Genomic DNA, 25,063 nt, shown 5'->3' with positions numbered 1-25,063 from the left:
TGTTCATATTCTGAGTCAGTTTGTCTCAGCTCCTACCACTGTTCACTATAGTCATCTCCTCCGTGTTCTTCGTTATCTTCGTGGCACGATCACTCGTCGTCTTTTCTTTCCCCGTTCCAGCTCTCTCCAGCTCCAGTGCTATTCGGATGCTACATGGGCGAGTGATCCTACGGATCGTCGTTAAACTACGCTTCTTGTGTGTTTCTTGGTGGTTCGCTTGTTGCTTGGAAGACGAAGAAACAGGTCGCAGTTTCCCGTTCGAGTGTTGTGGCTGAGTTGCGGGCTATGGCTTTGTTGATTGCTGAGGTGACTTGGTTACGGTGGTTGCTTGCAGATTTTGGTGTCTCTGTTACGACACCCACTCCACTTTTGTCTGACAGTACATGTGCTATCAGTATTGCACGTGATCCGGTCAAACATGAGCTGACCAAGCATATCGGTGTTGATGCTTTTTACACACGTGTACAGGTACATGATGATGTTGTTGCGGTTCATTATGTGCCTTCAGATTTGCAGTTGGCGGATTTCTTTACGAAGGCACAGACTCGAGCGCAGCATGATTCGTTACTCTCCAAACTCAGTGTTGTGGATCCACCATGAGTTTGCGGGGGGGTGTTAGATGTATATATCTGTCTATTGTAGTTTTCCCATATGTTAGGGGGCTTTCTGCATATGTGCACCTGTACATGTACTATATATTGTGGCCTTTGGCCCCCTTTAGTACAACAAGCATATTTCTCTAATAAGCGCCGCTGCCGTGACGGAGATGGCAGCCGGCGGATCATGGCAACACGGCACGGCACGTTTCGGTCGTCCGGCGACGTTCCTCCGATGGTGGCTGCGCCGCCGACCGGGACATGGACAGGTGCGCGAGAAATTAACCGCAGAAGAGGAAAGCCGGCCGTGATCGTCTCGTGCGACGGACTGACGGTGTGCGTCGAGTGTGCACTGAAACCCATGGTCTGAAACGCGGCGCCGAAACCCAGATGCCATATCCTTTGCGTGCTCGATTTTCCGTCGGCCGGATTTCGAGTGATCTTCTATTTTGTTTTCCTGATATGATAAGATCGAGGAGAGGTCAAGGATCAGAGCTCAGGATCATTCATTCAAGGAGATAGCCTTGTCTTGTCACCTGTCAGTCATGGCCATGCCCTACTCTACCGCCACCCACGTAGTCAGATCGGCACGGCGACATCTGAAGCAAAAGATGGGATCTGACGTCGTGTCTTCTGCACGTGCACGTACTTGCTACCTTGGTCTGGCGTCAATCAATCATGCAAGTGCAATTGCCATAGATATTGGAGTGAACAAAACACTTTCGCGATGTACCACTACAGTTTCTGGCGTGTGTAAAATGGGATGCGGATGATGCTAATCTGAACAGGGAAAATGATGCTTGTTTTCTGCGACAAGGGGCCAACAGTGACCTGCTGATCAGTGCAACACTACATACATTGACAGGATCAGGAAGATTTGTAGCAGGGAGGACCGCGGTGGGCAACAGTATAGCAGTCAACCGGGAAAGCAGGATCAAGGGAGAAAAGCAACCACTGCTTTTTTTTTGTGCCCGGACGATAAATATAGTGAGGTGGTTTGCGCTGGTTCACAAGGATCAGAATAATATGTAGCCTTCAAGATACCTCAGCTTCACAAAGCCTAGTTTGTTTTGCAGACGATAAAAAGTAGCTGACAAAATAATCATGGAGCACCAGCTGCTACTCTCTATCCCCTAGCTATCTGCCTATCATCATCTACTACAAAAATAGATGATACACAAAAGAGAGATGTCTTTCCCCTAGCTATCTGCCTTTTATAAGTAGAATGTCGTGGTGTATCATCCTTTGACAAAATAATTAGGATATGGATATATCCGTTTATATGACCAACATCTGTTCAATCTACTACAAAAGGATGTCTTTCTCCCGTGAACATCTGTTCAATCTACTACAAAATGCTAGGATAGGAGGACATCAGCAGCATCAAAGGATGATACACCACGACATTCTACACATGCAGCAGGGTTACAGGCTTGTCTGACACAGCACATTATTATTCTCTTCACGGACCATGTGTGATCGTCGATTAGCAACTGTGTGCCAGAGATACGTCCTGCTTATACAGAACGGATCAAGTGAATTGAATAGTCTGAAATAGCTAAAAGCCCCACCAGCACTCTGACTGAAATCGTGCTGGCTGCGTGTCACGGGTTTCAAAGCTCGTGACGGCCAATCAAATCACAAAGATGCAACATCCATTAGCCGTTGTAGCATTACGAAACGACATGGCAGGCACAACAACTCGTAGCTGCCATGATCGGATCACATCGGATCAGAGCAGGCACACGGCGCAATCAGGACAGTTGAGAAGCAATTATCGATGGAATCGAAAGGAATTCAGGTACCACAAAGTGGTCGTTTCAATCCAAAAAGAAACAGTATGTCATTATTATATGGTCTATCCAAAAACGAACTGTACTTAATACAGAAATCCAAGTGCCTACATGAGGTTCCAGACTGTTTCAAGGGCCAGGGCAAGAAAGCTCTATGTCACACGTTACAACCTGATATATACTAGAAAATCTGCAAAGAACTACCACTTCCCACCTCTGAAAAATAAAAGACGTCATTGCGTTATACAGCCTGATATAGACTAAGGGCTAAAATGGGAACGCCAGGATTTCCAATAACAAAATTTCCTACTTCAGGAAGGTTGACGATACAAAAAGGAACACATAAGCGACGCACGCAGTGCTCACTTCCAAGTTTCTCGGACCAGGCAGTATAGGCGGAATTACTGATACCATCAAGAATGTGGCAAGAAACCAGGAAGCAAAGAAGGATCCGAACCTGAAAGATCAGAGCAAATTCAGCATCAGAAATTGATCTTATGGGATGCATTTCCTGGAAACCAGAGGCTACTTCCTTAAATCTCAAAACGGAATCAATAATTAAAGCATCACTTGACTAGCCGCGTCTACTATACTAGTTGATACTTGGGTCCTGACTGGCACCTTGTATCCACTTGTTGGGCTAGCAGCACTAATTATGGATGGAAAACCTGTTCTGAATTCTTGATTCCTACTCCTAGTCAATGGATTTCGAATGTGGAAACATTGTTCAGTTCTACTCCTAGCTCATATCTGATTTGCAAACATGTTTCTAGAGCAGTAGTGTAGTATATGCAGCATGCGTAGTTAACAACTAGGGACTAGTCTTTGAATCCGCAGAGGACTCAACTTTAAAGCTCATAAAACAATCAACATAATGTATGTAAAATGATAATAATCACATAAAGCACCAATAACAGAACAATGAAAATCTAACATGGACCACGCAATTCTACTTACTTGAAATAAAATGTGCACTCTACTTAGAACATGCTATGCATCAATCAACATCGTTGAATACTTTCTGCTTATCTTTATCACGAAACAACAATAAGCTTTCAACAAAACTCATATTTACACGAGCTAATTGATAGAATGTTTCCAGGAATCCAGAGCCTACATTCTTGTGTAAGAAATCTTAAAACAGAATGTATATACCAGGTTAGTGATCACATATAGTACTGAGAACAGCAAAAATGATAATCTAACAACAGATTCAATACTCCATTTATTTGACACACTAAGAACAAGTTATGAATCAGTCAACACTGTTGTACTGCGGTTATGATAACTAATAAGCTTTAAATGATCCAGTACTAATCAAATGAATGCTAAACACGAGCTGGAAAATACTGGGTTCAAACAACATAGTAGCATGCAATCGTGAATGGCCATCCTCGACCTCATCTCGGTAGATACACATAGGTACACAGACTTGCTTTTGCAAGCATGTCCCCAGAAAAAACCCGAAACAGAAAGAAGAATATATGGAAGTGAAACCCCTACTTCAAATAAAAACCAAAACCTGCAAGAACAAATAAGCTTGACATGCCAGAATCGCTGGAGCGCAATTTTGTGTTTATACATCAGCAATCTGAATTAATAATAGACGGATGAAGTGCTGTTATGTGGTAGTTAGTCCAAATGCTCCCATTCCAAGAACATTTGATGAACAACTAATACTAGCCAGCCCATAGACACACATTTTTTTGTTGTTTTGATTGTTGATGAATGGATACCAAAATGTAACCAAGCAAAGTGTCTGCCTGGGATCATAAGACTTTGCAAACAGACAAGCCCCCCTATTGTTATGTACTGTATGGAAATTTAGCATCAGACAGACACTGAATAAAAGAGATGGCGGGAGAAACATGTGAGTAAAGAACATAATCAGAGAGGCGTGATTTCACCCCAGTACGCAAGAAGTGTATTTCATAGGCTGACAGGCAAGCTTTTTTACTTACAAATGTCCAATTAAAACAGATCAACGGGACACAGATGCTAAACTACATTTGTGCATGTTTACAGATTACCAGGCAAACCATATTGAACCACAATCCAACTACTACACATCCTTAGTCAACCATTGCCCACTATAATACTTACTGCACAGGACATAAGAGCTGCAAAATATTTTGGAAGATGCATACATGAAGACAACTGTGATGCTAGACTGTCACAACTAACACAAGGCATGGTGGCAAGAGACATCAGATGTGCTTGGTTTTCACTTCTCAGGATATGAGGATGAACAAATAAAAATGATTGTGTGTATTGTACTAGCTGCGAGAAAGTATGGAGCACTGCAGATGTGACTTGTAGGGTTTGAAGATGGTGGTGGCAATGGCACACAAAGGAAAGGCATGTCTCAGAAGTGGAGGGAATCAGTGCTGTCAGAGCAGAACTTTGTTGCTACCACTACCAGGAGAGAGATATTCAGCTGGAGATGACAGTGGCAATTGACTAGTGGTGGACTGGCCGCTAGGCTTTGAGATTTTGGTTGTCTGGCATGTTAGGGTTCAAAATGTGCAACAGAACAGTTACTGAAGCGAAAGAGTCCAAAGCAAGCACTATGCGCTGTACAGAGCTAATTAAAGACCAATTCAACATATCCTTAACAACTCAAAGTTAGAAAAGACAGAAGGGAAGAAAGTATTACCCATAAAAGAATGACTTCCATCCACTTTTGAGCCTCTGGTGAAGGAAATAGATATTTGCTGCACAAGAGATCAACACCTGGAGAGTTGGCCCTTCTTCAGTAGGGAAAAGAAGGGTAAGCACTCCAAGCAAGACAAAAGTAACCGCTGTCTTCCAGATAACTTTGCTATTTGGTGTCTGAAATCTGGCCTGAACAGCCTTGACCGGACGTGACTGACTAAGTTCCCTGAACTTTTTCTTCATATCCACTTTGGGTTTTCTTCTATCAAAGAAACTCTGCATGATGATTTTGTCGTGTGCAGACTCAATTGCATCCACGCTTGGCTTATGGCCCGCATAATTGCTTATGAGATAGTTCCTGGCAGCTCGAATTTCTTCTTCAGAAGCTTCCTTGCTGACCCCAAGTCGCTGATATGGATCCTTCACATTGATTCTAGGAAAAATGGCTGAAGAAATAAAGAGGTTACAAAGAATTCTAGAGGTTGATTATCTTTTAAAAATTTCTCGAAATACGAACAAAAAATAGAGCAAACACATGCACATATTAGAAAAGGAAATGAGTTAGTGACAGATATGGCTTATTTAGAACTAGGTAGCTCTCTTAACATGCATACTACATGTAACAGGTAATGCCTGGCAAAAATACCATTCAATGTTTACATTTTATCATGATACCATCTAAAATCAATCATGTGGAGAAAACAAACTTGTAATCAGATAATTATACAAGTTGTTCCTTGCTACTTCTAGTTCAGAGTTACTATAGTTCAGATATGGATACGAGTCAAGCTGTTCCTTGCTACTTCTAGTTCAGAGTTTGTGTAATTCCGTGCCCAATGCATCTGAAGACTCAACCATGCAAAGTTAGTTAAAGTACTTACGAGTCGAAGAGTCGGCTCTGTCACCAAATGCTGCAGATGCGAACGGTGTTATTCTGGAACACCGCTGCGTACCGAGAACAGCGCCATGTTTCGTGTACCTGCATTAAGAGACCGCGGTAAGGTTTCTTCTCGCATTGGAAATTAGATTAAAGTTTGGATGCTGAGGTGAGAAGAAGCATTAGGTGTTAATATACCTATCCACATTGATGAAAAGTTTAACCTTGTCCTTGCATCCCCTGTCGAAGCCCAGCGAAGAGACGAGCCCCAGCGGCGCAGTTGACGCCCTCGAAGTAACTGGACATCTAGTGGCCCTCAGGGGATTGGTTGCTAGACCATGCGCCAACATCTCAGGGAAAATAGCTGGACAGCCTAAGCCGAGGATGTTTCACCCTCCTGCGCAAAACAACAATGGCCATAGGTAAAAAAAAAAATGCAGGGAATACAGGAAAAGTAGAATGACAATATGTCTCAGTAGTCACGTCAATGCCACGAGCAGTGAATAGACGCTACGCTGTGGCTTTTTTTAGGGGGGCATAAATGCTGCGTGGTTGGGTTAAAATCCACAATCCAGTTAGTCCTGTGCGGCGGACGCCGGACGGCGAGTTGGGGGCTGCGGCGACGTGCGGGCGCGGCGGCGGACGGCGACTTGAGCGCGGCTAACCTAAGCATCGGCGCAGGATGTAATTGGGCGGCGCGGCGCGGCGCCGCACGGGGAGGGGGGAAGGAGGCGAGGTGGATGGCTTACCGAGGAGGCGATCCGTGCGTCCGGCGAGGGGGGGCGGCGTCTTCGCCTTGGATAAGGTGGCGGAGGGGTCGGTGAGGGGAGCCAGGGTACGACGAGTCTCGGGTGTCGACCTCGGCGGATCAGCAGGCCCGAAAACGAAGGCGATGAGAGATGATGGGCCAAAACCTGACTACCTTTTAATTTGCTTCCGTCGTCCAAGCAGTGCAGGCATGGTTCCGCTCCGGCCCGTGTGGCTCCGCTTCTTCTCTCTAAATTGTTTTTAGACCGTCAAACATAATAACGGTGGAGATCTTCTCATAACTGTTCATAAGCGGGAACACGATCATAATTTTAGTATAGTCTACCATCCGTACAGTCCTGTATAAGCTAGTATGGTCCGTGTTGTGGTGTACCTCATCTATAATATCTAAACAGGAGCAACCCACTAAGATGATTTCTCTTGACATGCAAGATGTCCACCTCATCGAGATGTCTGACCAATCCAAACCTCCCATGTCATCAGCCTACTATGTCATTAATTTTGGTTTTCTTTTTTACATGATTACAACTATGTAACATCACCACAAAATAGACTAGGTGTGACGCACCTCTCCTCTCCACATTTATAATGGATTAGTAAATTGGCCATTGGTCTTCTCAAACCGTCCCAACATGTAAGCCATTTACACGTGAGCTGAACTGATCATTAATCTCTTCAAACCATCACGCTTTTGGTTGCACAAAGAGTCGAGATGATTTGCTACATCTGCTCTGATAGAACTGATACGTCATCATGTTCTTATTTTTCCCGTTCCCGCTCGGATTGTTCCTCTTCTCCAACTCCATGCCACATATACTCCTTTAATTATTCTTCCGCTTCATCTCCTTCGGTTCATGCATGGGACAGATTAAAAGGCGTTAACAGATTTGCTCCCTCCTCTTCATCTTATCCACCAAGAGTAACCGGTGCAGGCTATATAACATCTACTCTCACCTCTTGCGCTTAAGCAATATGCTGTTGCATTTTCATCTTCTCCACCGTAGCTTCTGATGTGTGAATCATCCCTTCCTCTTCTCCATGTTCTCTATGGCATCTCCATGTGCCATGAATTTGTTTTTGTTTCTGCTCTGTCTGTTTTTGCCTTCAGAAAGCCAACATGTTGAACATGATGTTTCATCCTCAGGTTGTCCATAGCTATCGCCTGTCGGTACTGCAGGTGCTGAACGGGGCGGATGTTCGAAATAGGGTTTTCACATTATTGATTTTGGAGTCACCCGGTCAGGTAATCCTAAGTTCGTGGTGCTATTAGTACGTTTATTTACTTTCGCGTATACTAATGTTTTGGTTGGTTATTAGAATAAATTTGTCCAATTTTTATATTATCCTTGAGAAGCATGGAGCCGTCATATTCTTTTTCATGACTGCACAATCTACATCCGAAAACTATTACATGTAATCTAAGTTTTATATTTATATATTTTTTCCTATATATATTGATGATATGTTGAAGGTTGCTAAGTATCTACATTTTGGAATTATGTAAAAAATGGTAAAGATGTAATTTATTAAGATCGTGCATGATGTGGGCATAGAAATATGTTGGTGATCATATACCAGAACTCATTAGACTCGGTTCCATCCAGTAGATCAAAGCAACCTAGCAAGCGCAACCTCGGTGTATTTTTCTAAGCTACCAATTCAGTTTATATATTCATCAGGATTAACAGTCCATTTCTGTGTGAGGTGATACAAGGCATGAACAGAAATTAAACAAAAGGTACATATGTTCGCCCCTTTGAGAAAATAAATCACGTAGGTGACAATACCCATATTTCTATCATCATAGTTAATGTCATCTAATGTTGAAAACTTCTCTATTAGATTGTTGTGAAAGCATGCTATATATTGTGCTTCATCTACCGGGTCTCCAGCCGATCAGCATATTTGTAGTTTTCTTTGGTGTTCATGGCAGATTCAATAGTTTGTAATACTTTACTCCATAAATAAATTCATATATTTTGGATGATTCATATGTGTTGTATATTCGGGGAAACTAACATATGGAAGGTCTTACCCAATGTAAGTTATTCATATATAGTAAATAAAATATGGGAGTTGTTTTCAAGCCCACTAGAAAAGTTAATTGAAAGGATGCAACAGCTTGCACAATGTACCTACCCTCACATTTGTAATGTGATGTCTGATTCAAGAAAACTATCTTACTTCGATAATAGCTAAACAATTTCCTTAATGTAAACGATCATATTAGTTGTCTACATTGATTTTTGAGTGATATTGTGTCAACTTACACATACGAGAATGATTGTGCCGATCTCCCTTCATTTATTTCAGCTCTAACGTTTTTTCATTTCATCTGTATTGCAAATATTTTTGTCAGTCATTTAGCATGTAACATCCCGCAACATTTTACGTCATCTTATTTGATGTATGAGTATTTTTTATAATATCCACCACAAATTTCCGCAGCAACGCGCGGGGTATCATCTAGTTTTGTACGTATATACGGTCACGTACATGTGTCGAAATAGAAAGGTCTTATAAAAATCTTGCTCACGTGACTTTGATAAGTGGAGGATGCATGGGCTGGATATGGGTTTCGGCGGACCTAACACAGAAATAAACCAACTATGACCCTTCAACTTCGTTAGGGGGAGCACCGGAGCAGCCCTCGTGTGGCAGATGAGCAAAAGAGGAGATCCAGATGAGCAAAAGAGGATGCACTTATTTGATAAGTGGAGGATGTGTACACCAAACAAAATTTGTTAGAATGAATACGATTCCACGATTTGCATTCTTTCAACCTAGCCATGCTAGCTAAACAAGTGTCGCGGCTTAAACATGATAATACCATTCTGATGGTGATGTTGTGAAGGCTCGTATAAAATAAGGGACCATCGTTCATATGACAAAGCATAGTTGCTAGTCTTCAAACTTTTAGATGGGGATATAGAGAGTCGGGACGAGATCTAAGATCACTATTTGGGAGGATCATTAGATCCCAAATAGATACACAAGAAAGATTCAAACACCTAGAGGATAAATTCTATTATCGAATTACAAACGAAGTAATAAATCCAACCACCGGAGATTGGGACGAGACCCTCATGAGAGAGGCTTTTTAAAAGGTAGAGGCGGAGAGAATCCTGATGATACATCTGAGCGACTGATACGTCTCCGACGTATTGATAATTTCTTATGTTCCATGCCACATTATTGATGATATCTACATGTTTTATGCACACTTTATGTCATATTCGTGCATTTTCTGGAACTAACCTATTAACAAGATGCCGAAGTGCCAGTTGCTGTTTTCTGCTGTTTTTGGTTTTAGAAATCCTAGTAAAGAAATATTCTCGGAATTGGACGAAATCAACGCCCAGGTTCCTATTTTGCCCGGAAGCATCCAGAACACACGAGAACCGCCAGAGAGGGGGCACAGGCCCACCAAACCGTAGGCCGGCGCGGCCAGGGGTGGGCCCGCGCCCCCCTATAGTGTGGGTACCCCTTCGACCCTCTGACGCCGCCTCTCCGCCTATTTAAAGCCTCCGTCGCGAAAACCCTGATACGTTCGACGAAACCAGAGAAAACCTTCCAGAGCCGCCGCCATCGCGAAGCCAAGATCTGGGGGACAGGAGTCTCTGTTCCGGCACGCCGCCGGAACGGGGAAGTGCCCCCGAAAGGCTCCTCCATCGACACCACCGCCATCTCCATCACCGCTGCTGTCTCCCATGAGGAGGGAGTAGTTCTCCATCGAGGCTCGGGGCTGTACCGGTAGCTATGTGGTTCATCTCTCTCCTATGTACTTCAATACAATAATCTCATGAGCTGCCTTACATGATTGAGATTCATATGATGATGCTTGTAATCTAGATGTCATTATGCTAGTCAAGTGAATTTTACTTATGTGATCTCCGGAGACTCCTTGTCCCACGTGTGTAAAGGTGACAGTGTGTGCACCGTGTGGGTCTCTTAGGCTATATTTCATAGAATACTTATTCACTGTTATGAATGGCATACTGAAGTGCTTATTTATATCCCTTTATGATTGCAATGTGTTTTGTATCACAATTTATCTATGTGCTACTCTAGCAATGTTATTAAAGTAGTTTTATTCCTCCTGCACGGTGTAATGGTGACAGTGTGTGCATCCGTGTTAGTACTTGGCATAGGCTATGATTATGATCTCTTGTAGATTATGAAGTTAACTATTGCTATGATAGTATTGATATGATCTATGCCTCCTTTCTTAGCATGAAGGTGACAGTGTGCATGCTACGTTAGTACTTGGTTTAGTCGTATTGATTATCTTACACTCTAAGGTTATTTAAATATGAACATTGAATTGTGGAGCTTGTTAACTCCGGCATTGAGGGTTCGTGTAATCCTACGCAATGTGTTCATCATCCAACAAGAGAGTGTAGAGTATGCATTTATCTATTCTGTTATGTGATCAAAGTTGAGAGTATCCACTAGTGAAAGTATGATCCCTAGGCCTTGTCCCTAAATACTGCTATTGCTGCTTGTTTACTGTTTTACTGCGTTACTACTGCTGCGTTACTACTGCTTGTTTACTGTCCTGGGCAAAGCACTTTTCTGGTGCCGTTGCCACTACTTATTCATACCACCTGTATTTCACTATCTCTTCGCCGAACTAGTGCACCTATTAGGTGTGTTGGGGACACAAGAGACTTCTTGCTTTGTGGTTGCAGGGTTGCATGAGAGGGATATCTTTGACCTCTTCCTCCCTGAGTTCGATAAACCTTGGGTGATCCACTTAAGGGAAAACTTGCTGCTGTTCTACAAACCTCTGCTCTTGGAGGCCCAACACTGTCTACAGGAAAAGGAGGGGGGGCGTAGACATCAAGCTATTTTCTGGCGCCGTTGCCGGGGAGGAAAGGTAAAAGGTACCCACACTCCGGATCTCGGCTACTAAGCTATTTTCCGGCGCCGTAAGTACTCGAAGCTATTTCCTTTAGATCCTGCAATTGCAACTTTTTGTTTCTTGTTTACACTAGTAAGGCATAATGGAAAACATCTGTGAGCTTTTTATTCTATTTCCTGAGTCAAGACATGAATGGTTTAATGCGAAAATTAAAAAACCTATGGAATCTTATTTGCATGCTAGTAGCAATGATATTAGTATGAACGCTTTGAACACCATTGATGCTAATGATATGGAAAATTCTAAGCTTGGGGAAGCTGGCTTTGATGAGCATGATATTTTTAGTCCCCCAAGCATTGAGGAGAAAATTTACTTTGATGATACTTTGCCTCCTATACTTGATGATGAGAATAATAATAATAGCTACTTTGTTGAATTTGCTCCCACTACAACTAATAAAATAGACTATGCCTATGTGGAGAGTAATAATTTTATGCATGAGACTCATGATAAGAATACTTTATGTGATAGTTATATTGTTGAGTTTGCTCATGTTGCTATTGAAAGTTATTATGAGAGAGGAAAATATGGTTGTAGAAATTTTCATGTTGCTAAAACACCTCTCTTTTTGCTGAAAATCTTGAAGCTGCACTTGTTTTATCTTTCTATGCTTGTTGCATTATGCTTCTTGAACTTGTTTATTTACAAGATTCCTATGCATAGGAAGCATGTTAGACTTAAATGTGTTTTGAATTTGCCTCTGGATGCTCTCTTTCGCTTTAACTACTATTTCTTATGAGTGCATCATTAAAACTGCTGAGCCCATCTTAATGGCTATAAAGAAAGAACTTCTTGGGAGATAACCCATGTGTTATTTTGCTATAGTACTTTGTTTTATATTTGTGTCTTGGAAGTTGTTTACTACTGTAGCAACCTCTCCTTATCTTAGTTTTGTGTTTTGTTGTGCCAAGTGAAGCCTCTAATCGAAGGTTGATACTAGATTTGGATTTCTGCGCAGAAACAGATTTCTATCTGTCACGAATCTGGGCTGTTTTCTCTGTAGGTAACTCAGAAAAATATGCCAATTTACGTGCGTGTTCCTCAGATATGTACGCAACTTTCATTAGTTTTGAGTTTTCTGATCTGAGCAACGGAAGTATTTATTAAAAATTCGTCTTTACGGACTGTTCTGTTTTGACAGATTCTGCCTTTTATTTCGCATTGCTTCTTTCGCTGTGTTGGGTGGATTTCTTTGTTCCATTACCTTCCAGTAGCTTTGAGCAATGTCCAGAAGTGTTAAGAATGATTGTGTCACCTCTGAACATGTGGGTTTTTGATTATGTACTAACCCCTCTAATGAAGTTTATGAGAAGTTTGGTGTGAAGGAAGTTTTCAAGGGTCAAGAGAGGAGGATGATATACTATGATCAAGAAGAGTGAAAGCTCTAAGCTTGGGGATGCCCCGGTGGTTCACCCCTGCATATATCAAGAAGACTCAAGCGTCTAAGCTTGGGGATGCCCAAGGCATCCCCTTCTTCATCGACAAATTATCAGGTTCCTTCTCTTGAAACTATATTTTTATTCGGTCACATCTTATGTACTTTACTTGGAGCGTCTGTATGTTTCTTGTTTTTGTTTTTGTTTGAATAAATGCTTGTGTGGGAGAGAGACACGCTCCGCTGGTTCATATGAACACATGTGTTCTTAGCTTTTAATGTTCATGGCGAAGGTTGAAACTGCTTCGTTAAATTGTTATATGGTTGGAATTGGAAAATGCTACATGTAGTAATTGCTAAAATGTCTTGGATAATGTGATACTTGGCAATTGTTGTGCTCATGTTTAAGCTCTTGCATCATATGCTTTGCACCCATTAATGAGGAAATACATAGAGCATGCTAAAATTTGGTTTGCATATTTGGTCTCTCTAAGGTCTAGATAATTTCTAGTATTGAGTTTGAACAACAAGGAAGACGGTGTAGAGTCTTATAATGTTTACAATATGTCTTTTATGTGAGTTTTGCTGCACCGGTTCATCCTTGTGTTTGTTTCAAATAGCCTTGCTAGCCTAAACCTTGTATCGAGAGGGATTACTTCTCATGCATCCAAAATCCTTGAGCCAACCACTATGCCATTTGTGTCCACCATACCTACCTACTACATGGTATTTCTCCGCCATTCCAAAGTAAATTGCTTGAGTGCTACCTTTAAAATTCCATCATTCACCTTTGCAATATATAGCTCATGGGACAAATAGCTTAAAAACTATTATGGTATTGAATATGTACTTATGCACTTTATCTCTTATTAAGTTGCTTGTTGTGCGATAACCATGTTCACTGGGGACGCCATCAACTATTCTTTGTTGAATTTCATGTGAGTTGCTATGCATGTTCGTCTTGTCTGAAGTAAGGGAGATCTACCACCTTATGGTTAAGCATGCATATTGTTAGAGAAGAACATTGGGCCGCTAACTAAAGCCATGATCCATGGTGGAAGTTTTAGTTTTGGACAATATCCTCAATCTCATATGAGAAAAATTAATTGTTGCCACATGCTTATGCATAAAAGAGGAGTCCATTATCTGCTGTCTATGTTGTCCCGGTATGGATGTCTAAGTTGAGAATAATCAATAGCGAGAAATCCAATGCGAGCTTTCTCCTTAGACCTTTGTACAGGCGGCATAGAGGTACCCCTTTGTGACACTTGGTTAAAACATGTGCATTGCGATGATCCCGGTAGTCCAAGCTAATTAGGACAAGGTGCGGACACTATTAGTATACTATGCATGAGGTTTGCAACTTGTAAGATATAATTTACATGATACATATGCTTTATTACTACCGTTGACAAAATTGTTTCATGTTTTCAAAATCAAAGCTCTAGCACAAATATAGCAATCGATGCTTTTCCTCTTTGAAGGACCATTCTTTTACTTTTATGTTGAGTCAGTTCACCTATTTCTCTCCACCTCAAGAAGCAAACACTTGTGTGAACTGTGCATTGATTCCTACATATTTGCATATTGCATTTGTTATATTGCTTTGCATTGACAATTATCCATGAGATATACATGTTACAAGTTGAAAGCAACCGCTGAAACTTAATCTTCCTTTGTGTTGCTTCAATGCTTTTACTATGAATTATTGCTTTATGAGTTAACTCTTATGCAAGACTTATTGATGCTTGTCTTTAAGTACTATTCATGAAAAGTCTTTGCTGTATGATTCACTTGTTTACTCATGTCATATACATTGTTTTGATCGCTGTATTCATTACATATGTTTACAATATGATCAAGTTTATGATGGCATGTCACTCCAGAAATTATCTTTGTTATCGTTTACCTGCTCGGGATGAGCAGAAACTAAGCTTGGGGATGCTGATACGTCTCCGACGTATCGATAATTTCTTATGTTCCATGCCACATTATTGATGATATCTACATGTTTTATGCACACTTTATGTCATATTCGTGCATTTTCTGGAACTAACCTATTAACAAGATGCCGAAGTGCCGATTCTGTTTTCTGCTGTTTTTGGTTTCAGAAATCCTAGTAAAGAAATATTCTCGGAATTGGACGAAATCAACGCCCAGGTTCCTATTTTGCCCGGAAGCATCCAGAACACACGAGAACCGCCAGAGAGGGGGCACAGGCCCACCAAACCGTAGGCCGGCGCGGCCAGGGGGGGCCCGCGCCCCCCTATAGTGTGGGCACCCCTTCGACCCTCTGACGCCGCCTCTCCGCCTATTTAAAGCCTCCGTCGCGAAAACCCTGATACGTTCGACGAAACCAGAGAAAACCTTCCAGAGCCGCCGCCATCGCGAAGCCAAGATCTGGGGGACAGGAGTCTCTGTTCCGGCACGCCGCCGGAACGGGGAAGTGCCCCCGGAAGGCTCCTCCATCGACACCACCGCCATCTCCATCACCGCTGCTGTCTCCCATGAGGAGGGAGTAGTTCTCCATCGAGGCTCGGGGCTGTACCGGTAGCTATGTGGTTCATCTCTCTCCTATGTACTTCAATACAATAATCTCATGAGCTGCCTTACATGATTGAGATTCATATGATGATGCTTGTAATCTAGATGTCATTATGCTAGTCAAGTGAATTTTACTTATGTGATCTCCGGAGACTCCTTGTCCCACGTGTGTAAAGGTGACAGTGTGTGCACCGTGTGGGTCTCTTAGGCTATATTTCACAGAATACTTATTCACTGTTATGAATGGCATAGTGAAGTGCTTATTTATATCCCTTTATGATTGCAATGTGTTTTGTATCACAATTTATCTATGTGCTACTCTAGCAATGTTATTAAAGTAGTTTTATTCCTCCTGCACGGTGTAATGGTGACAGTGTGTGCATCCGTGTTAGTACTTGGCATAGGCTATGATTATGATCTCTTGTAGATTATGAAGTTAACTATTGCTATGATAGTATTGATATGATCTATGCCTCCTTTCTTAGCATGAAGGTGACAGTGTGCATGCTACGTTAGTACTTGGTTTAGTCGTATTGATCTATCTTACACTCTAAGGTTATTTAAATATGAACATTGAATTGTGGAGCTTGTTAACTCCGACATTGAGGGTTCGTGTAATCCTACGCAATGTGTTCATCATCCAACAAGAGAGTGTAGAGTATGCATTTATCTATTCTGTTATGTGATCAAAGTTGAGAGTGTCCACTAGTGAAAGTATGATCCCTAGGCCTTGTCCCTAAATACTGCTATTGCTGCTTGTTTACTTGTTTTTATCGTTACTACTGCTGCGTTACTACTGCTTGTTTACTGTCCTGGGCAAAGCACTTTTCTGGTGCCGTTGCCACTACTTATTCATACCACCTGTATTTCACTATCTCTTCGCCGAACTAATGCACCTATTAGGTGTGTTGGGGACACAAGAGACTTCTTGCTTTGTGGTTGCAGGGTTGCATGAGAGGGATATCTTTGACCTCTTCCTCCCTGAGTTCGATAAACCTTGGGTGATCCACTTAAGGGAAAACTTGCTGCTGTTCTACAAACCTCTGCTCTTGGAGGCCCAACACTGTCTACAGGAAAAGGAGGGGGGCGTAGACATCAGCGACACATTTGAATGATGATTTTGTTGCGTGGCACAAAACACACTCGTCTACTTTCTCGGTTCGTTTTGCATACTATACTAAGTGGGAGCACCAATCTAGCAATAAAATCAGACAAGATGATGGTCAAGGTTTTGCCAGACAAACCCAGAAAGGGACAAGATTTGGAAGTTGGAAGTCCCTGCATGGCGCGATTTCTAGCATGTCAATACTCTTTCAGACACATAAATGTTAGTGTCCAATGTGCTATGTGTCTTGATAGAGGGGAAGATATTCACCATGTACTGTTCACTTGCTTTAGGGCAAAGGAGGTTTGGAGAGCACTTCGCTTGATGTGATTTATTGACAGCGCAGCGAGAGTGGTGAACTAAATGCATGCCAAAGCAAGCATCCCAATTCCAGGCATGTTGAAAGTCCACGAATATGTAATGATGGCATGTTGGTACATTTGGTGGAAATGAAAAGAATTGGCGAAAGGTGAGGCAGTAGCAGATCCAACGGGACCAACCTTTGCCATAAATATGATAACTGCAAACTTCATACACGCGGGAAGTGTAGAAGTTGTAGCACATGAAATCATATGGAAGAAGCCTGCTAGAGGCTGCTACAAGCTCAACAGTAATGCTGCTTTCCATGTAGGTGGGAGCAGTTCTCAAGAATGATCATGGTGAAGCAATATGCAAGTCATCTACAACATGTGTTTGATGCAGCTACGACATAGGCCATTGCGTTATCGAAGGGTCTTGACTTTCTTGAGCTTTTGTGAGTCTCATAGGTTACAATGGAGTATAACTCTTTGAGCTTAATGCAAGCGTGCAACTCTGAGATTGAAGTGTGGAGCCCATCGTCTGTAGTTTTGGCTGATTGTTTCATGTGAGCACACTCGTTAACCCTGTTGTGTTCAAGTACTTTTTTAAACATAAGGCATTACACCCAGTTTTAAATTACGGCAAGAGTTACAAGATGCTGAGTAAAACAGCTACAAAGATCAACCACAAAACAGGCACAAAATAAAATACAACACAAACCACAGCCTGCAAACGCTTAGATCTTCGTCCACCGAGGCATTCACTCATCGAGGTAGAGTGGAAGTGGAGGAGGAAGACGGCACACAACCGGAGGAAAGCCTTCATCACCATTGACCATAGACAGACATCCCATCCATCATCAAGAGGGCCCCTGCCCTATCGCCCAGGATCGAAGGCCCCAACCCTCTCGCCCAGGATCGAAGGCCCCAGCCCTCTCGCCCAGGATCGAGGGTGCCATACCGACAAACGATGGAGCGTTCACCCTAGAGATCGAAATGCAAATGAAAGCAAGATCATCAAAGAAGTGGAGAATCCGAGCATGCCGTCGCGGAGAAGCATGCCACTCCAAAAGCCACACTGTCGCCGCCCAAGCACCACACCCACAACTACTAGTTGAACATGACCAAAGGCTACCAAGGCAACGCCTTCAAGAAGGGAGTGGCTCCAAGGCGCCGCCGTTACCCTGACCGATAGACCGAGCGTGAGTTTTCACTCGAAGCCAATGGTGGAGGGGCTTGATTCACAATGACGCCTCCAAGGAGGGAAGTGGCGCTCGAGGGCGTCGAAGTCACATGCACTGACCACGTCGGGCAAGGCTTTCGCCCGAATAGAGGCCACCATCCATGTAATCCCCAACCACAACACCTCGTACACCGCAGAGGTGAAACCGAAGCAGATCGGGGTAGGCGACGCCAAGATCCGGGCAGGTGCACGAGGACTAACACCACAAATGTCTCCCACACAGCCGAGATTGCCGACCAGCACCCACACGGTGGCACCCGCCGCTAGGCGCCGCCGTGTCCACTATAAGGAGACGCTGCTCAAGAATCCATGAGCCAACCAAACCCGTCTCCCTCTCAAAAACGAGCCGCCCCACCGCCGCACGCACGCACCTCCAACACGTGCATCCTGTTCACCAACCTTCCAGATCTCACCGAGCCTAGTCCCTTCTCGATCCACGCAGACCAGATAGGCCTACACCTAGAGAGAAGGTCGGAGGTCAAGGTCCATGGCAGCAGACCGACCCTTGGTTAGATCTGGCCGCGGAATGACCCATGTCAGAGATCCGGCGGCATGCCATCGTCTTCACATCCAGGCCATCGAGCGGGCGACCCAACTCACCTGCGCTAGTAAAGGAGACAACACCACAAGGACCAACCACGAACAGGGGCGGAGCTCCCCTTTGGGCAAGGTGTGGCACATGCCCTACCTTGATTTTTGGCAAACAATCTAGTATATATATATGCATATGTGGATATACCATCAGTTTTGTATAGTTTTTGAGGGGAATACAAAAGAGAAAGATGAGTTTGGCCGGCAGGAGGAGAACGAACCCGGCTTATGCTTGCTGGGCCGCAGGTGGTTGACGGAAACCAACCGTCCGTGTCCTGCGATTCGTTCGCTCCGATCGTGAGAATGATCAGCGATCGTGGTTCGTGACTCCTGAGTCAGTTGTTTCATCTACTTGTCTTCGACGGTCGACGAGTCAGGCTAGACGCCCAGACGCGACTTTCGCCCGGGAGACCAAGACTTGTCTTTGATCGTTTCACTGTGCCGCCGGCTGCCCGCGCACTGGCTGCTCCCCCCCCTCCCCACCCCCCCCCCCCCCCCACCCAATGAGATCCCTCCAACTCCCCCGCCCCCTGGCCAAGCTGTCCGGCCGCGCGCCCCTAGTCCTACAAATCATGCAGGTCTAGCTTCTAGGTTTTCTGGAGACCGCGAAGCTGTTTTTGATTTTGAATATGTTGCTATTACCATTGTACTGGGCATGCTTACCATCATATAAACTAACAGTTTATTCTTTTGTGTCATTTTTTGCCCGACCTCAAATTTTTTTCGTCCTCCGCCACTGACCACGAACCCCTGCAATTTAGCTAGACAAGCTTTTGTTCAAAAAGAATAGTAGTTTTCCCTACGACGTTCAAAACACGGAAAGTAGTTCAGGACGGATACGGTATAGCGTGTTTAAACTGCGTACTATTAGTAGACCAAGTCGATCGATCATGTTTTTCGAGCCGCCTTCTTAACAACACGCCAGTGACCGGCCTAGCTGCAAATCGATCAATGTCGTCCTCCACCGCGTGCCGCCGATCCGATTAGCTTGCCAGTTGCCACCGGTAAATCGGCCTCGATCCCCTCGAGCAACTAGCTAGCTAGCGCAACAGCCAACATGGACATGGAGCGCGCGGACGTGGTGCTGGACATCCTCCGCCACCTCCCTCCACGGAACCTCGCCGCCTGCCGCTGCGTCTGCACGGCCTGGCGCGCCGTCATCGACGACCACCGCCTTCTGCGCGCCGATCTGCTCCCGCTCTCGCTCGACGCCGTCATCTACGAGACGAGCGAACCAGACGCCCCGAGTCTCTTCTCCCGCCTCTCCACGTCGCGCACCATGACCAGCGCGCTCGACTACCTCGACGTCGACAGTCCTGTCGACAAGAACTACTTGTGGCCGATGCTTGATCACTGCAACGGCCTCCTCTTGCTTGATGATAACATGGTCGTCAATCCCGCCACGCGGCAATGGGTAAAGCTGCCGCCGCTGCCGCACTGGCACACTCTGTCAGGCTGTACAAGCTGCCAGCGTGATCCATACCTCGTCTATGATCCTACCGTGTCTCCACATTACGACGTGTTGTTGATTCCTCGCATTCCTTTTGAGACTACTACTCATCATAAATGCTGCTATGAATCTGCCCCTACAATGGAGTGGCCACCGTCGCCATACGTCATCAGTGTGTTCTCATCAGAAACTAGGCGCTGGGAGGAGAGGTCATATATGCGAGAAGGTGATGCTGCTGGAATTGTTGCTGATTTGAAATTTTCTGGGATGTCTGAAAGTATCTTGTTCTACTCCGCGTATTGGCGAGGTGCACTCTACGTCCGATGGCAATATGCTTTTCTTTTGAGGTAAACACAGGCATATAATTTGATTGATTTTTTTTACTTTCTCACGTTAATTTGGGTTATTCATAATTTAGTGGTGATATGGTTCTTGCAGAATGAACTTGTCGAATGGTAAATACCAAATAATTAAATTACCACGAGGAAACAAAGGAGCACCTCGTGTGGGAAAATCAAAGAACGGGGTGTATTGTTCATTGCTCCATAGACGATGCATATGTGAAGTTTGGTTCCTTGATGAATCAAGGGGTCAAATGAACTGGGTGTTGAAGAATGAAATCAATCTTGAGCCTGCAGAAATAAAGTTTCCGGTTGCTGACGGACCATGGGTCTTGCAGTCGTCTGATGAGATGGAGTGGTTGTTGAAGAATGGCCCCAATTTCAAAGCTACAGATGAAAGCATCAAAGCACTAGTACAAGATGATTTTGACTGGGATTCCGACGATGAAAATGCTGTTAGCACTGCAGACTGGCCTAGAGAGTGTTGCGGCTCTTACCCTCCTGTCTATGAGTGTCTTGGATTCCATCCTTACAAAGAAATTGTCTTGTTTCATGATGGGTCTAAGACAACAGTTGCCTACCATTTTAATAGCTCAAAGGTCCGATACTTGGGCAAGATGTGGATTTATCACGAAGAAATAGAAGCGTCGTTTGCATATACTCCATGCTGGACAAGGGATTTACCCGGAAGCAACTAATGCCAACATATGTCATAGGTGTTTTTTGTTTGTTTGCAATGGCTGCTTTGTCCTATTATTATTTTGGAATTTCTATTTTCGTGCCATCGGGTTCTTAATTGTACTCAGTTTTCCCTAGCTATTTAGTTTTTCCTCAGTTTTTCCCAAGCCCTTGTCTGAAACCCGCAGAAGGAGCTCAGACGGGAGGATTCCCGTTTAGTTAACTGTTTCGTGCGGACGTGTGGGGCCGCATCTTGTGGGACCGCGTCGCGTGGGGTTGGTAGAAATGGACCGCGTGGGACAGGATGAGACCGCGTTTGGTTGTACATGAGCAGGAGCTGGGTTCTGTCTCTCTCGGTTCAAATTGGCATTTTTAAGAGCATATTTTTCCCCTCTTTCTCTCTCTATCTTTTTTCACCAAATTATTATCAAATCTAGAGAAGCTTTCATTTCTGTCTTTCTTCAATTATTTGTGCCTTTTCACCCTCATTTTTTGCCCAATATGGCAGCAAATTCAGTACTCCCTCTAGTCCATACTAATGACCTCACCTATCTTGGTTCATATGTACTTCACTTAAATCTAGAAGCAAATCTCGATGCTAATGTACGATAAATTCACACTGTCACAATAAATCGAGAAAACAAAGTAGGGCCAACAAAATATAGTAGAATAGGGATAGATAATAAGCTGCATACAGCATCAACATAATAACATGTTCTTAACAAAGGCAGGCCAATAACGAGGTTCTTCACAACACCAACATAGTAACAACATAATAACAAAGTAAAAAGCTGCTTTGCAGCAGCAACACACGTCCTGGGCTCCGCCTACTCCATTCACATCTGCTTCCTCCAGTTCTTGCTCCTCTGTCCCTTGATCTTGGGCACCTTGGGCTTGATCGGAGGCATGCGCCCGGCGGCGATCTCCACCCGCTGGAAGTTGCGGAGGTGAATGTCGAGCGCCTTGTGCTTGGCGCGGAAGGCGTAGACGTTCACTGTCGCACCGACATTGGGGAAGGTCCTTCCGATGTCCTTGGCATGCGTGAGGAGGCAGTTGAAGTCAGTGCCGCCGAGTCTCCTAGTGCAGAAAGGGCACTTCTAGACACCTTTGGCGAAGTAGGAGGTGAACTGGCCGACCTGCAGCCTCAACAGCACCTGCCGAGCCTTGGTGTGCTGATCCTCCTCGTCGCTGCCGATGTCGCTGACAGAAACCTGATCCATATCAAACGGAAACTATGAGTGAATGAGTTGCAAAAATGATGTAACGTGCATGATAATAAAGTTAGGAAAAATAGAGGCAGCATCAGTTAGAGTGAACACGATTATATATCTACATAGATGGGGTTAGCGAACCAAAGCTCATGCACAACAGATTTGTACACAGCAATGGTTCGCTGAACCCGCCCTGTACAAATTTGTGCCCAACGATTTATCATAGGTAAAGAAATAAATTCCAGATCTGAATTTGAACAAATTCCAGATTATTTGCAAAATTAAACGATTGATACCTTTGATTCGTGCATAAATTAACTGATTGAGATCCCATGATTACTTGCATAAATTAACCGAACGACCGAATCCCAAATCTTTTCTTTGCGGGGAAATGAATATATATTAAATAACAGGAGGATTACAATCTTGGACTATTGCCCTGCTAACAGCCGGGGGCAAGTCCACAAACCACACAGCCGACCTGTGCTCAATCCTACATATCTTTGCTAGTTCACGACTTGCCATATTGGCGTCACGGCTAACTTTATCAAGCTTAATATTCCTCTCCTTTAATAACTCTCTTATAGACGAAACCCTAAAGGCATATATGGAAGTATTGGGTGTAGACTCCCTAATTAACTCAATCGCTTCGGCGCAGTCAGTCTCCACGACAATAGGCAGAGTAGTCCATAGAAGGGCCAAGTGCACTCCCTCTTCAATCGCCATGAGCTCCGCATCTGTGGCATCTCGGCACTGTATGGCTTCACGGCATGCAGCTGCAACGACAACGCCGTGATGATCTCTGAGCACCATTCCCATGCCTGCTTCTCTGCTACTAACAAAAGATCCATCTGTGTTCAGCTTCATATATCCAATGTCGGGGACCCGCCAGTGCTTCCGCTCCTTCCTCCGATCCGCTTGCTGAATCGTTCTCGCCTTGAACCCTGCATATGAATCAACAACCATCTTACCTTTAGCGATATCGCCGGTTGGGTGCTGTTTAATGAGGAAGAGAGACTCAAGGTAGCTGATCAAAAATCTGCGGAACCCTTCAATGGAAGGACACAGCTTATTATGTGTCATCTCGTTATGATTATGCCAGATCCTCCATATGATCATCATGGTGTGCACCCGCTGGTTCTCCGTGATGCTAGTGAGTAGCTGGAGGAGCCATTCAGTTCCTGTTGCTTCATCAGTTCATCAGACGGCAACTCCCAAACCTCCTTCATAGCCAGCCACAGGGACCGCGCGTGTGGGAAGCGCATGAAGACATGGTAGGTGTCTTCCGCTTCCTGGCCGCATATCTGGCACAAGACTGTTGTAGCCATCTTTCGTCTCGCCATATTCTGCTGTGTAGACAGCGCATTATGGCATATCCGCCAGGTTAACATTTTCACCTTTGGCGGCACTGGACTGTTCCATACAATTTTCCATTGTGGTCTCACCCCATCAGGTCTGCCACTCGATGCTCCCCAGTTCTGGTCACAATTGGCCATATCAAAAGCTAACATGTATGCACTACTTACTGTAAAAATTCCTCTCTTCTCCGGGTACCAGGCGACAAAGTCATTTTCATGTCTTCTAGATGTTTGAATACGTAGTATCTTTGCTGCATCCTCCAGATCACAGAAATATTGGACGCGCTTCTCATTCCATGTCCCATCCGGTCTCAGGAAGTCTGAAACCCATCGGTAGCGACATCGACGCCTGGCTGGTTTCGCCACATGAGTAGCAGCTCTAGGTATCCATGGGTCTCTCCAAGCTCAGACGCTCACACCGTTACCCACCCGCCAAATGACGCCCTTCTTCAGAAGCTCTAATCCGTATTCGATAGCATGCTATGTAGAGGATCCATTGCCCGTAAAAACGGTATCAATTAATGACCCGCTGGGGTAGTATTTGGCTTTTAGGAGCTGGGCACATAAGGTCTCTGGATATTGGATAAGTCGCCACGCCTGGCGGGCCAACAAAGCCTGGTTGAAAAGACGCATATCCTGAAAGCCTACGCCTCCCTGGGACTTTGGTCTGAGCATACTAACCCATCCCAACCAGTGCGTCTTCCTCTTACCATTTTTTGCACCCCACCAGTAGCGTCTTATCATCTTTGTAAGTTCATTACACAGGGCCATAGGTAATTTGAAAACCCCCATAACGTAGATAGTCAGTGCTTGGGCTACAGATTTTATCAAGACCTCTTTGGCAGACTGTGACTTGTGGTTGTCCTCCCATTCTACCAGGCATTTCGCCAAATTTGCTTGTAAACTCACAAACTTCCCCTTGTGCATCCGTCCTTCAGGTGTAGGTAACCCAAGATACTTTGTTTCAAATGTTTCTTGTGTGATTTGTAAGCAGGTTTTGACCTCTACTCGCTGCTCCATAGGGCATGATTCACCAAACATCACCGAGCACTTGGCTGGGTTTATAAGTTGTCCTGTACTGGAAGAATAAACATCTAGCACATCCTTGATTTTGTTTGCTTGACCAACATCAGCCTTAAAAAAATAGTAAACTATCATCTGCAAAAAAGAGGTGAGATATTCCAGGGGCTCGACGACAGATTTGCAAAGGCTCAATATTATTTGTAGCAACCTCTCGTTATAGAAGAGCAGACAG

At 44.2% G+C, this 25,063-nt stretch overlaps 1 protein-coding gene across 1 annotated transcript; it reads right to left on the bottom strand.

The window, feature by feature from the left end:
- Positions 1-2,414: 2,414 nt before the first annotated feature.
- On the bottom strand, positions 2,415-6,827 carry LOC127296193 (protein CHAPERONE-LIKE PROTEIN OF POR1, chloroplastic). Its single transcript, XM_051326226.2, has 5 exons — positions 6,671-6,827; positions 6,120-6,318; positions 5,926-6,023; positions 5,046-5,490; positions 2,415-2,846 (listed from the first exon to the last, which is right to left on the bottom strand). The coding sequence occupies exons 2-5, from the start codon at positions 6,269-6,271 to the stop codon at positions 2,696-2,698; spliced, it is 846 nt and encodes a 281-aa protein (XP_051182186.1). The 5' UTR covers positions 6,272-6,318; positions 6,671-6,827; the 3' UTR covers positions 2,415-2,695.
- Positions 6,828-25,063: the final 18,236 nt, after the last annotated feature.

Source organism: Lolium perenne, chromosome 4 (assembly GCF_019359855.2).
Source record: "Lolium perenne isolate Kyuss_39 chromosome 4, Kyuss_2.0, whole genome shotgun sequence".
Classification (NCBI taxonomy): domain Eukaryota; kingdom Viridiplantae; phylum Streptophyta; class Magnoliopsida; order Poales; family Poaceae; genus Lolium; species Lolium perenne.
Note: the sequence above shows the minus strand (reverse complement) of the source record. Positions and strands in the feature narration are given on the sequence as shown.